The 13,360-nt window shown below is 48.7% G+C and overlaps 7 protein-coding genes across 7 annotated transcripts; 3 read left to right on the top strand and 4 right to left on the bottom strand.

Moving 5' to 3' along the window:
* Positions 1 to 47: 47 nt before the first annotated feature.
* Positions 48 to 2,907, bottom strand: B0J16DRAFT_346044 (peptidase S8/S53 domain-containing protein). Its single transcript, XM_046128373.1, has one exon. The coding sequence runs from the start codon at positions 2,813 to 2,815 to the stop codon at positions 188 to 190; it is 2,628 nt and encodes an 875-aa protein (XP_045982068.1). The 5' UTR covers positions 2,816 to 2,907; the 3' UTR covers positions 48 to 187.
* A 631-nt stretch (positions 2,908 to 3,538) lies between these two features.
* On the bottom strand, positions 3,539 to 4,781 carry B0J16DRAFT_290280 (uncharacterized protein; the record flags this gene model as incomplete). Its single annotated transcript, XM_046124244.1, has 1 exon — positions 3,539 to 4,781. The coding sequence occupies one exon, from the start codon at positions 4,779 to 4,781 to the stop codon at positions 3,852 to 3,854; it is 930 nt and encodes a 309-aa protein (XP_045982067.1). The 3' UTR covers positions 3,539 to 3,851.
* Positions 4,782 to 5,338: 557 nt separating this feature from the next.
* B0J16DRAFT_165430 (uncharacterized protein) lies at positions 5,339 to 6,906 on the top strand. The gene is made up of 2 exons (XM_046122304.1): positions 5,339 to 5,728; positions 5,778 to 6,906. Exons 1-2 carry the CDS (start codon positions 5,407 to 5,409, stop codon positions 6,827 to 6,829), a joined length of 1,374 nt encoding a protein of 457 aa, XP_045982066.1. The 5' UTR covers positions 5,339 to 5,406; the 3' UTR covers positions 6,830 to 6,906.
* Positions 6,821 to 7,907, bottom strand: B0J16DRAFT_346041 (grpb/dephospho-CoA kinase). Its single transcript, XM_046128372.1, has one exon. It carries the CDS (start codon positions 7,587 to 7,589, stop codon positions 6,984 to 6,986), a length of 606 nt encoding a protein of 201 aa, XP_045982065.1. The 5' UTR covers positions 7,590 to 7,907; the 3' UTR covers positions 6,821 to 6,983.
* A 255-nt stretch (positions 7,908 to 8,162) lies between these two features.
* On the top strand, positions 8,163 to 10,414 carry B0J16DRAFT_346039 (uncharacterized protein). The gene is made up of 4 exons (XM_046128371.1): positions 8,163 to 9,125; positions 9,178 to 9,607; positions 9,655 to 9,946; positions 9,992 to 10,414. The coding sequence occupies exons 1-4, from the start codon at positions 8,204 to 8,206 to the stop codon at positions 10,349 to 10,351; spliced, it is 2,004 nt and encodes a 667-aa protein (XP_045982064.1). The 5' UTR covers positions 8,163 to 8,203; the 3' UTR covers positions 10,352 to 10,414.
* Positions 10,415 to 10,761: 347 nt separating this feature from the next.
* B0J16DRAFT_374045 (chaperonin 10-like protein) lies at positions 10,762 to 11,841 on the top strand (the record flags this gene model as incomplete). The annotated part of the gene is made up of 2 exons (XM_046130573.1): positions 10,762 to 11,044; positions 11,089 to 11,841. The coding sequence occupies 2 exons, from the start codon at positions 10,762 to 10,764 to the stop codon at positions 11,826 to 11,828; spliced, it is 1,023 nt and encodes a 340-aa protein (XP_045982063.1). The 3' UTR covers positions 11,829 to 11,841.
* Positions 11,842 to 11,920: 79 nt separating this feature from the next.
* Positions 11,921 to 13,343, bottom strand: B0J16DRAFT_346037 (uncharacterized protein). Its single transcript, XM_046128370.1, has 3 exons — positions 12,772 to 13,343; positions 12,159 to 12,723; positions 11,921 to 12,106 (listed from the first exon to the last, which is right to left on the bottom strand). Exons 1-3 carry the CDS (start codon positions 13,328 to 13,330, stop codon positions 11,971 to 11,973), a joined length of 1,260 nt encoding a protein of 419 aa, XP_045982062.1. The 5' UTR covers positions 13,331 to 13,343; the 3' UTR covers positions 11,921 to 11,970.
* Positions 13,344 to 13,360: the final 17 nt, after the last annotated feature.

Genomic DNA, 13,360 nt, shown 5'->3' with positions numbered 1-13,360 from the left:
AGCGCTGTCCGTAGCACTAGGAGATTGCGTCCAATGATTTCAGTTTACAAGGCTATACATTATTTCATTATACAGTATAACTCATAATACGTAAGGAGACTATCTCGAAAGAAGGTTGTACACCGCAGGCCACCACTCAGCCTTTCTCAGAGCCCTTCTACTACCCGCTCATACTCGGTTTCCGCGTTCAAGGGTACTTGACGCTAAAGACAGGTGACTCGGACTTATCCCAGTCACTCTCCACCTTCTCATCACCAAAGATTCTCAAAGCCTGGTACTTGACCTTGTACTTTCCAGCAGGGGCATATCCACCATCAGCAAGCTTTCCGTTCCACACAATATTTCCCTTGCCCATGGGGTTCCACTGCACAGGGAACCCAGCAGGAGCACCAAGACTCTTGGTAGAGTTAGCACCAACGGGGAAGAGCTCAGCTTCAAGCTTGGCGGAACCCAGAGCGAGGTTCCAGGCCAAAGCAGGGGCAGGTTGAGTGGCGGTGGCGTTCTGGCCCTTGACGGGAAGGATGAAGGTTGTGTTGGCTGGGACGGGAGTAAGGTTGTCCTTGTCGTTGGACTTGGCGATCCATGTATCGTCGGAGCCGAGAACAGTAGCGTCGTGCAGAGAACCGGTCAGACCTTGGTAAGGAAGGGACAGAGAGATGTCAGTACCGTTGATGGCGATGTAGCCGGACCAAAGGGCGAGACGCTTGGCATCAAGACCCTCGGGAGCGGTAGGAATGACCTCAATGGTAACCTTCTCACCAGCAGCCAGGGAAATCTTGGCCTCGCTGAACTTGAGCTCAGCGTGGGCCTCGACAACATCGTTGGGGAAGGCAGAGGCATAGATGCTGTCCTTCTCCAGAGTGTAGACGCTCTTGGTAGGAATATGCGAAACGCTAAGAGCAACCTCCTTCTTGCCAGTGTTGTGGAGGGTGAAGTTGCGAACCTTGATGAAGTTATCAGTGTCGTTGAAGGACAGGCTGGAAACATCGGTCAAGAGAGTAGAGTACGCGGCGTCGTAGGCTTGGATCATGCCACCACCCTGTTGAGGGACAGGAGCGAGGTAGTCAGAGAAACCAGTACCGTCATTGAAGAGTTGAGGGTTGGAGGTTGAGGCCAAAAGGTTCTCAATGGTCTCGGGGTCAAGAGTTCCACGGACCTCAGCGATGAGGGCAATGGTAGCCGCGACAAGAGGGCAGGCCATGGAAGTACCAGACAGAACAGCATAACCACCCTTGGCGAGAGGGTAGGTGGAGAGAATGTTGCCACCGGGAGAACCGAACTGCGGCTTGACGTCCATCTCCCAAGTAGGTCCCCAAGAAGAGTAAGTGCTGACGGCACCACCAGTCTTGTCGTTCTTGCTCTCCTCCAAGATAACATCTCCATCAGACTTCTTGGACATCTCAAGAGTGACCTTGGAGCCCTCCTTCAAAAGACCGATCCACTGAGCACCAACCTTGGCGGTAACCATGCCAGAACCAACGATTTCCTTCACTTCAGAGACGTTGATCTCGTTGGCACCGCCAGCGTTGTTGTAGACAATAATGTACTTGGCTCCAGCCTTGGCAGCGTTCTGGGCCTTCTGGACAAAGGTACAAGTTCCACGACGAACAAGGACGATGAACTTGCTGAGATCGGGGGTATCGGCAGGGTAAGGATCACAACCGCCGTCAGCGACAGAGGTATCCAGGCTAGGTGCCCAGATGGGAAGCTTAACATCGTCCCAATCACCGGGAGTACCAGCAGTCATACCAAAGCCAATCTTCTTGTCGCTGCTATCAACAGTGTAGTAGTGCTGCTTGAGAAGAGAGATGTACTGGCTGTTGTCGTAGGAAGCGATGGCCATAACCTTGTTACCGTTGGCAGCTGTGCTGGCGTAGAACATACCGACATCTCCAGAGTTACCGGCGGAGACAGGGCATGGCACACCCTTCTCGACGATGCGGGAGACGGCAACGGCCCAAGGCTCCTCGGACCAACCACTGGGACCTCCAATGGAAGCAGTGATAATGTCAGCGCCGTCCTGGTAAGCTTGGTTGTAGGCGGCAATGAGGACATCGTTACCAGCCTCACCAGCACAGCCGAAGACTCGGTAGGCACCGAGAGTGACTCCGGGAGCGGCACCAGTGAAACCGAAGGGGTTGGTCTGAGCGGCAATGGTGCCAGCAACGTGGGTACCGTGACCACCACAATCCATGGGATCATCATCGGGGTAGACAGCGTTGAAACCGTCATAATCATCACCAACCAAATCAGTACCGAAGGAAACGAGACAGTCAGGACCGAAGCAACCACCAAGGGCAGGGTGCTTGTAGTCGATACCAGTGTCGATAACAGCGACCTTGATACCATGTCCAGTGATTCCCTTCTTGCGCAGCTTATCAACCTGAGTCATGACATGCGGCGAGAAGGTATCAGCAGTATCGTTAACAGCTCTCTTCGAAAGAGGAGCCTTCATGCCCGGCTCAGCAGTCCACTCGACACGAGGCGTAGGAATGCCGTAGACCTTGACGGGCCAGACATTCTTGACGGCTGGGAGACTAGCCATCTTGGCAGCCAGATCCTCGGCAGAGGCGACATCATCGAATTGGATGGAAACGCCCTTGAAGAGATCGTAATCGAACTTGACACGCGTGGTAGACTTGTCATCGGCCTCCTTGTAAAAGAGAGAAGTATCCTGACTCTCCTCGAACTCGAAGATGTAAGCACCGGGAAGGTGAGCCACGGTGCCCTGTTCAGGCTGGGGAGGCTGAGAAAGCTCATCCTGAGCAAATGACAGCCCTGCGAAAAGCAGAGCTGTAAGTCCTAAGCGAACCATAATAAAAGAGTGTGTTCTTGATCAAAAGAGTGACAAGTAAAAGAATGAATGACAAGACCAATAAAGAGTGTGGTCTGTAAAAGAGAGTGAAGAGGAGAGCTTGGCGAACTACAGTAACATCAAGTCCTGGGAAACATGTTATATATTAGACTTTGCAGTATGGACGATCGCTATTACGGCATCTACGGATCCAGATAAGGTAGGTCGCGAAGCGAGGTTATCGCGTCACATGGGAGCAATTACCCTATCAAGTATTCAAAACCCAAAAAGCAGAAGTTCCCATGCTACAATCATAAGTTCCTGAATATGCTCCGATTCCCCAGTCGTTCATTATCTCGAACCTCCCTCTTTGAGCCAAGCGTAGCGAAGATCGGACTAGTGAAACACCAATCATAACCTTACTGGCCTAGTCTAGATCCTTGGCATTCAGGGGAGTTGCAAGGGCCCCTGCTTGAAGACGGTTTGGAGACTCTCTGCCGAAGGGACTTTTAGAGTTGGACGCTTGATTTGTGAGATTGGTCCGTGATTTCAGGGGTGATGCATTATATATCGTTTGGTGTTGTGCAGGAGGGATCTTTTGTGCTGCCGATACCGTCTTGGCTTGTTTTTGACAGGTGAATCTAGACTCTTGTGCCTGAATGTTCTTATCAGAAGGTGACATCACAGGAAGTGCAATCTTATCGATATCGTTAGGTTCCGATAACGGTCAGTGCTGGTTTTAGCCGAGGAACATGGTGTATTGGCAAAATGCGTACTCTATACTCTGTAGTATTACAAGATCAACGTAAGGTTTATGCAGAAAACAAAAAGAAAGAAAAACAAGATCTATAACTTCCATCGCTAACTTCCTTATCAGCTAGAACCCGAACCTCTTCTACCCATCGAATTGATGATTCCCTCCATATGCGCAAACTCATACTCATCCATCATCTCCTTCCACAATCGGTCCTGCACATCCTGACATTCCTCACTGTAGTAAAACTTGCCGAAGCTAGCAAAACGTTAGTACCTGCAACAAATCTGCGATAGTTGTAACTTACGGGTAGATCCGCCAATCCATGACATAAGACCCGTGTGTCTCATCACCTTTGAGAACAGCTGCATCGACGTAGGTTGAAGCTGCTTGCTCTTTAGTTCTCCCAATCAATTTTGAAAAGATGGTCATCATAATCTTGGCAAGACCTGTCGCGTCTTTCCCAAGGCCAGTGTCCTTTGTCAATCCTGGGTCGACTAAGTTGATGACGACATCGTTGGGGTCAATGTACTGCGCTAGTCTGTCGACAAACAATTGACCAAGAAGCTTCGATTTACCATATCGGTCCATTCCATCGTAATTAGATTCTTTGTCGAGAGCCGCAAGCAAAGAGTCCGACTTGGCTTCGGGTAACTCGCAGTACATGGATGTGCCGGAGTTAACGATGGTCAGACGCCCCGGCTTTGATGGCGATGCTTTGGCCTTGAGTATCGGTAGGAGAAGAACTGAGAGGTACATTGTGGACAGGAAATTGACCTGCAAGGTTTCTTCATGACTCGTAGACTCATTGATTTGGAAATGCTGATTCCCCATCCCAGCGTTCAAGATAACAAAGTCAATACGAGAAAGTGTTTCACATCGCTTGACAAAGTCAGAAATAGAGATATAGCTTCCCATATCGAGTTTCCAAACTTCGATCTTAGCATCCGAAGTGATTGCGCGCAGTTGCTCGAGAGCATCCCGACCTTTGGCTTCAGAGCGGACAGCAATGATCAGATGACTCAGTCCACATTGAAGAAGGAGTTGGGCGGCAGCGAATCCGATTCCATTGTTGGCACCAGTGATAATAGCTGTTTGGCCAGAAAGATCGAGATCTTTTGGTGTTGGTTGTGGTGTGGTGAATTGAGACTTGAATAAAAATCGGATTGGGGATAGGGTAAGTGCTGGAAGCTTGGAGGAGGCGCTGGCGAATTTGGAGTTTTGGGCTATCATTTCGAAAGATGTAATTAGTGACTGGAGTTGATTTACTTTGATGATATTATTGTTCTTTTCAGAGGGCTGAATATCCCGTTATATACCAATTGGCAAGGCCAAACTTCACATTGCCTCATGATATTGCTTCATCACAGTCCAAATCCATTTCACTTCCGTTTTGGGGCATCATTCTGGTTCAGCCACCGTGTGACTCGGCACCATAAAAGAAGCCGACCCATAGAAAATTGAACCTAAGATCCATGGATTGCGACTGTGAATGATGTGTCTTCGCTCGGTAACAACTGACGCCTCAAGATCTATGACAGCGACCAGACTGCAAACCCAAAGTGGTTAGTAGCTAAAGACTGACAGTGGATCGACCATCATCGGACAGCTTAGTCAGAGGGCATATTAGCGGAGTCGGAGGGATTCAATTCCGAAGGATTCGGACTTTGGAATACAATCTGCGCTAAGACGAAATAGGACAGCAGTCTGGTCACTGATCGTGGCTGATTAATGTGGGTTCAGCACTGTCTCGCATTCGGTCCACATGTCAGCAACAAGCGTCTGTCCATATTGTATTCCGTTTCCAGATAACTCTCTCATTTCTTCTTTCTAGCACAAATCATAATTAGCGTCAATCATGGCAGTCAGCAACTTTACATTCTTGACCGTTGACGGAACTGGTCGCCCCTCAGACCCCCGTAGCCAAGCCGCTATCAGAAGTCGGTGCATGAAGGGTGTTAATGTACGACAGGATTCGCGACGGTCGAAACGGAAGGCGAAAAAGACTAAGGAACGAAAAGAAGACGTCATCCAAAGGGATATTGAAGACATTCTTGTGACGCATCGACAGGAGCTGGCGCATGCTAGCCTTTCTGAGTCATTGCCCACACAAATGCGCATGAGCATTGATGACATCGGCTTTGACTCTTCACTTCTGCCACCTTCAGTGCTACAAATGGGTGAGTAAACATAGCATCCCCAACCCAACAGCTCACTGATGTGTTGAAGTGATGAGATACAATGCCATCCTCGATACAATCTATCCCCTCGAACAAACCGTCAACACCCAAACCCGCTGGACAGAAAACCTCCTCCTAGTCTACCACGACAAAAGCATCCTCACCGCACTCAACATGGCGTCATCTGCGGTTACCGACCTCACTGTAAACACCCACCTATCCTCCAAAACCCAACAACTTCTCTGCAACATGCTCTCCACCTTAAATCAGGGCCTGCATCAATCCGTAAAACAACAGTCTCCCACCACAGTGCTGACTATCCTGATTTTGTTGTTTACGGCTGAGGCTATGCATGACTTTGATGCTATGGGGGCGCATTTGGAGGGTGTTGGACGGTTGCTTATCATTAGGGATCGACTTCCTACGGGGTGGGATGCGAAATTGCTTTTTAAGATACAGCAGTTTGATTTGAGGTTGGCGTTGGCTACAGGCCGGCCTTTGCGGCTTGCACTGGAATTTCCATATAGCACGGTGCCAACGACTGGAACATCAAATATCTTGGTGAAACTAGGTGTATCCTCACTGAGGATCATCGAAGCTTTCCAGAACCTGCAAGCTCTAACTCAACACGCCACGGAATCCATGAGCATGAGAATAAGCTTGATATGGGAAGACCTTCAACCGCAGGTCAGCACCATTCAAACGCAGTTACTCAGCTTGAAAGAGAGTGATCTTTCAGATACGGAGGAAGCACTCCGGCTTGGAATACTTGCCTTCCTCACGACACTATCACTCAGTCCCATCCGAAGACTACACCTGCCAAGACTTTGTAATCAGCTGGAAACAAGCTACACACTGCAGCACAACAATAGCGCATTTACTATATGGCTTGTGATCATGGGTTTGCTTTCGACGGTTGATGTCTCAAATCACGTAGTGCGCGGCCTTTGGGACAGGGTGGTGGACGCCGGTCTTTCATGGGCGGATGCTCGGGCGATGATAGTGGATGAACAGCTTCCTTGGATAGGGTTCATTCACGACGAGCCAGCGAAGAAGTTATTTAATCGCCTTCAAGCATCACGAAGCCTCACAGAGTCTTGACAAGAGTCAACTGATATACTCTTGAATTAATAATCAAACCAGTTAATTTCACATCTATCTTTCACTTTAAAGTTATCAGTTTGTCTGATGTCTATCAGCCTACCCTCTTAACCAGCTCATCATCAACTCTTCTGTTGTGACCAATCTTAAACCTTCACAGATATCCCAAATCCTTAAACGCCCGACGCAGAATCTCCCGAATCACATTCTGCTTCCTATTATTATACTCAATAACATCCTCCCCGCTCGCAACACTCGCCGCAGCCGACTCCCTCTTGATGTTCTCATACAACTTCCTATCATCCTCGTTCTTCTTCAACCAATCCGTAAAAATCTTATGTCTCGCCGCCTCAGGAGAATCCGGTCCCCAAACATGCAAATTCGTCGGCACATCCCCATAGTCGCAAAAGAAGCGATGGCCATGCCAATGCGGCTCTCTGAGCAGAAAATGAAATCCCTGGCTTTCTAGTTGTGAGACGTAGGAGGCTTCGTCGTTGATGTCGCGGACTGTGAGATCAATGTCGATGACTGCCTTTGCGGGGAGACCTGGAACGCTGGTTGAGCCCACGTGGTGAATGGAAATGGCTGTGTCGCCGATGGCAGTCTCAATTCGCGTTTTTGCAAGGTCGAAGTGCTGGGGCCATGTTGAATCTGGTTCAACGATTGCGATGGGGTGTTTGACTTTGCGGAAGGCGATACGCTCGACGCCGTTTGGGTCGAACTCGGAGTCTTTCAGAAGGTCTTCCTTGGATACAGTCATGATGGATTTGGTTGATGAGAAAAGAAACAATTCAATGCCTTGGAAGATATAAGTTGGAAAAGGTTGGTGAACGTTAATCTTATTGTCCTCATGCCCCGCAAGTGTTTCATGTCAGTGATTCGCTGCATAACTTTTGGTCTGACTCACACGCCGATGCATGTATTGCCGGACATTGTTACTCAATCCATTGACCGAATAATGTGAACAATACTTCTAAATGTACGATAGGCTGAAATAATAAATAACAAAATGCCTTTAATCAACTCCACTAGAAGACAGATTATACCACCGAGTTACTGAATGAGTGAGAAGGGAAACTGGCACCCTTGGAGGGGAAATAAAATAGCGGAATTGGTTTGGCGGTAGGTCGGCTGTACTTAGTCTAAGCGATTCCGCCGTTCTCCTTTCCCCTCTAGACTGGTATCATGCAGGTGATGCACCAAGAACGGGAATACTGTAAGCACTAACCAACCACGCCGTACCCCTCCCAAAACCCAGCCCGCCAGCCTATCAGTCCATTTCGGCCTTCGGTGCTCGGTTCTCATCGTAAGCACTGTCTTCCAACGCCGTTCTCTCTTCCTACCCATCTCCACCTCCACAAACTAACCGCAACTATGTCAAGTCCACTAGTCACTCGTCGTAACGGCAAGAAACAAGCATGTGAACCGTGTCGTCGCCGCAAAGTTGCATGCGACCACACTTATCCGATATGTCGGCGTTGTAGTAGGCGACCCAATGGTGAAGCAAATTGCTATTACGCTTCTCCCACTCAGGAAACCGCCGAGTCATCGCAGCGCCTAATACAAACAACAATAGCATCTAGTCCGCAACCGTTGTCAAGCAGACAACTCGGTCCTGATGATAGATTATGGAGTTCACCGGCGGCACGAGCACCGGATGGATTCTTTGGTCCGGCCAGCTTCACGGCTGCATATCTCGAGACCGAGACCACTCTTGCTGCAGGAGATCCTTCCGTTCCCCTTGAGCGTGCACCAACACCAGCGCCCCCATCTATAGCCGAGATACATAATATGGCAAACATGGATGAAGGAGCAAACAACCTAGCTACCAGAATCTTACAAGCTATTCCAGAACAAATCCCCTCTGAAGATCGCTGGTCCGGTTTAAACTGCGATGACTGGGTACGAATAGTTGGTAAGAAATTGGTTGAAAGCACATGGAATACACTCGGATCTTATCTACGAAACCGGTCGCGCCTTCCTTGGTTGGGAAGCATGATTTGCATAAATACAAGGAAGACGCTCACGGAAGACCAAGAGGATCCGCAAAACTGGATCGCGAGTTTCTCGGGATCCAACTTGCGCTGGGAAGCTGTGGGGATCATGTTCCTATATGTCGCTTTAAATGAGGTATCGAATACCATGAGCCAAGACTCTAGAAGGATGCTGGAAGAGTATACAGAATATGTATCTTCCTGTATTACTCTTGCGAATATGGGAGGGAGTTCGGGCTCTTTGATGCTATATCTTTTGTATAAACGCTCTTTCTTGCATGCTTGTATGCATGGAGAAACTAGTAAGTATTCTCTGACCCTCACTCAATAGTTCTGGAAGCTGAATTGATTTAGGCCTTCCTTTCTGGAAATTTCACGCCGAGACAGTGGCCATGCTGACCTTTGCCGGGCGCCACGACAACTGCTCCAAGAACCTACGTGGTCCAACACATACCACGATACCATGCGAGATTCTACGCCGTTTCTCATGTCAGGTCTTTATAACTGACAAGTTCCTCGCTACGTTAGTCGGACGACCGCCTTTATTATCGCGCAGATTCTGCTCAGTTGAACTGCCGCTGGACATAGACGACGTAGCACTGCTTGCAGATAAAGAGAGCTTCAATCGGTGTCGTGAAAGCCTGGCCCTGGATGGGTGGGCTACCGATGGCCGTTTTCGCGCTGTAACTGTTTTGAGGATTCGAATGAAAATTGCTTTGATCCGGGATAAGATTCTGGAATTTGTGATGGGTTACAATTGTGTCCATAATAACCGCGACCTTTTGTACGTGAGCATACGGGCTGTTGAACTATTTGCTGACTAGTCTGCAGGAACGTTCGGGTGGAAGAGGAAAACCTATATCGCGAGCTACCAGCGCATTTTCTTTATGATCCTGCAGCTGGCATGCAAGACTTGGAGATCGAAGGTGGACATCAGAAACTACTAGTCAGGCTGGACCATCTGCTAAACATGTTCCTCATAGAGCGCTTGCTAGTTAAGCGTGATCCTGATTCCAACAGGAAGGATCTTGTAGTAATTAGCTTCGAGATGGTGGTTTTGACGTTGAGTATCTGGACACAACGACATATATGGGCTGAAGTCAAAGGCGAGAATCAATGGACAGTAAGTAACCCGATCAAACTTACACGCCGGTCTAACAGTCATCAGATAAGATCATATGCAACTCTAGCCGGAGCTATTCTTTGCATGGAACTCATAAATCCCAACCCAGTGGAGGACATCAACGCGACTATCGCAGGCGAGACATACTCGCGCTCCTCAATCATTCAACAGCTAAGTCTTCTCGCCGGATCACTGGGCTCGTCTCAGAGCTCTACATCAGTGAAAGTCAGAGCGGTGATTAAAAAGGTTCTTGATCATATTTTGAACGATCCCAGAGGACCGCCGACGCCTGTTGGTCTGGAAGGATTCGACTTTAATGCCGATTGGGATATATTTACGCAGTTGGATAACATGGACTGGCTGATGGATGAAAACGTGGAGGCGTCCAGTCGCCAAGGGTTCTGAACGCAAGATGCCTACTCATTTGGGAAAGTCTCTGTAACTCTGACATGCATAGCTTAACTCTCTTACGTGACGAATGGTATTCCATTTTCGAAGAATTACGTCTCTCTCAATTGGCTCACAGGAGCGGAATTTTCATTCCGGATCCATGGGTACTTGTTCCTGCTGCACGTAAGCTGCATACGACTATTCTCTGAATGGAATATCGATGGAGGCCGGGTAATGTCTTATCTTCGGTGCTCGCTTCTCGCTTTCCTTATCGCGGGGTAGAAACGGCGTTCTTGGCATGCGAGTAGTAGTATATGGAAGTGACGATGTGTATATAAATGTGAGACAGTTCTGCCTCGTACTCAAAATTGTCACAGCTATTCATCCAGCACTCCAAGCAATCATTGTTGTGACTACTATCTATCATGTCTTCCCTACCCAAGACCTACAAAGCCGCCGTCTTCGTCTCCCAAAACAAAGACCTTGTTCTGCAAGACGTGGAACTAAAGCAACCCGACGCAGGCCACGTCCTCATTAAGGTCATCGCCTGCGGCGTCTGCCACTCAGATCTCTTTGTGAAGCAGGGTGTCCTTGGTGATGTATTCCCCCGTACCACAGGCCATGAAGCCGTCGGAGATGTTGTCGCCGTCGGTGAAGGCGTCACAAGATGGAATATTGGAGATCGGGTTGGAGGTGCCTGGCACGGTGGTATGTCAATACCCTTGTGAATTGAGTTAGTGCTTACATTATAGGCCATGATGGAACCTGCACCTCCTGCCAACGCGGCAACTTTCAAACTTGCGACAATCAAGTCGTCAACGGCGTGACTGTAGACGGCGGCTACGGAGAATACATGACCCTCCGCGCCGAAGCAGCAGTTCGCATCCCAGCTGATGCAAACCCAGCTGAAGTCGCCCCTCTTCTCTGCGCAGGCGTAACCGTCTTCAACGCCATGCGAAACATGCACATAATGCAAGGCGGTCTGGTCGCCGTACAAGGTCTCGGCGGTCTAGGCCATTTAGCGCTACAGTATGCTTCCAAGATGGGCTACACCGTCGTTGCGCTGAGTTCCGGCCCTGACAAGAAGGACTTTGCGATGCAATTGGGCGCCCATCACTACATCGACACCAAAGCTGAGGATACAGCAGAAGCCCTACAGAAAATGGGCGGTGCGAATATGATCGTTTCCACAGCACCGCATGCTAAAGCCGTTAGTCCCTTGGTTGCAGGTCTCGCACCTATGGGCAAGTTAGTTGCTCTTGCGCCCCTTGGACCTGTCGAGTTTGATACAGGTCTTATGGTTATCAAGGGTCTGAGTGTGCATGGGTGGCCGTGCGGACATGCAAAGGATTCTGAGGATGCGATTGCTTTTGCGCATACCCATGGGATAAAGTGTATGATTGAGAAGTTTCCTTTCGAGACGGAGCATCAGAAGGCTTTTGAGAAGATGGAGAGTGGAGAGGTGCGCTTTAGGTCTGTTTTGACTATGTAGACGGACACTCAAGGGATATGAAGGCCAAATTGCAGCAATGGTTACTTTCACATATCTTGAACATCAATAAGCACTGAAAATACATTAATATTGCCCATATTGGTCTTGGTTGCTTGCTTGACCTGTGTCTTATCTATCATAATCATAAAGTGATTCCCTTCATAGCAAGCCACCCTTTCGCTTCATGAAATCCCAATATCGTCGTCAAGCAAAGTATTCCATATTCATCAACGTCAGCCTTCGTAACATTTTTCAGCCTCGCCATCATATGATCCAATCTGTACTTCCAGTCAGCGTCATTCACATCTTCACGGCATAAAATCAACCCACGGTTCAGCATGTATCAAATAATAACTCTCGTTCCGCCAAGCAAGCGCAAAGTCAATGTGATCCTTGGCATCCCACAAATGTGCAGACATAGTCACCGAGGGACTCACAATACTCTGACTGCACCGATTCTCGCCCTTAAGGTAGTAGTACGTAACTACAAAAAGATTAACAATAGCTAGTGTTCGCCTCATTGACTCTTGCAGGATCCAAGAACACCAGAAACTGTGCGCTGCAGATGAAGGATACAGTGGGACTACATCAAGATCACGGCTCGAGGAATCTGTATACCATGACTCGCCAAAGTTGATGAGCCGAATGAGCGCATGTGCTGCTTCTTCGAGATGAGGCATGGTTGCTTCATATGTATACCGGGCCCGAGGATCGGTGTCGTCTAGACGAAGCGTTTGATACATGAATAGAGCTTGCGCATAAGCTAGAGTCTCAATTGGCGTCGTCGATGGTGGACTGGAGAGAAGATCTTGTACGCGACACTCTATATTTTCACGAATTACTCTCGCGTTGAGGTGGTTTTTAGCTGCATGTAGCGCAGCGGATGAGACGGCATCTATCTCTTGTGTGAGCTAGAAAATGAATAATATTAAAGAAGACGTACGCTGCATTACTCTTGGCATGCCTTCATCGTAAAGATGGGCATGACACCAAGGCATCTTGTTCATTGAAACCATTTGAGAAGGCGCCGTCATTATCTTATCCATAGCATACTGGAGTCTAGACGTAAGAACCCTACCAACTTGAGGCGCAGCGACAAGTTGCGATGTCTTTAGCGCATTCTGAGCCGTCAACGACAAGCGAGAATCGTGACCGAATGATGAAAGGCTATCATCAGCACTAAAATTAGGCAATGAACTCTCAATATCCAGCGAATCTTGATACAGTGAATCCGTAAAGTCATCGGCAGGTAAGATATCATCAAGCATATCAAGACATGAAGGATCAAAAGAGCCAAGACCTGCATTCTCAACTACAGGCGCTGAAGCAGGGGTACAGGTACGTGTCTGCGCCTGGGGATACCGACATTCAATTCTCCGCTGAGAACAGCGTTGACAAGTCGGACGCGCCTGATCGCATCTCCTCCGAGACTTCTTACAGGCTTCGCATGACTTGCGACGTAAAGGAGGGTCATCGCGCTCCGATGCAGTGAGAGATGCCATGGCTCGAGGGAGTAAGCAAAGGGGAAATTG

This window comes from Fusarium flagelliforme (genome assembly GCF_020744385.1).
Source record: "Fusarium flagelliforme strain FIESC 12 MPI-CAGE-AA-0113 chromosome Unknown B0J16scaffold_5, whole genome shotgun sequence".
In the NCBI taxonomy this organism is placed as follows: Eukaryota; Fungi; Ascomycota; class Sordariomycetes; order Hypocreales; family Nectriaceae; genus Fusarium; species Fusarium flagelliforme.
Note: the sequence above shows the minus strand (reverse complement) of the source record. Positions and strands in the feature narration are given on the sequence as shown.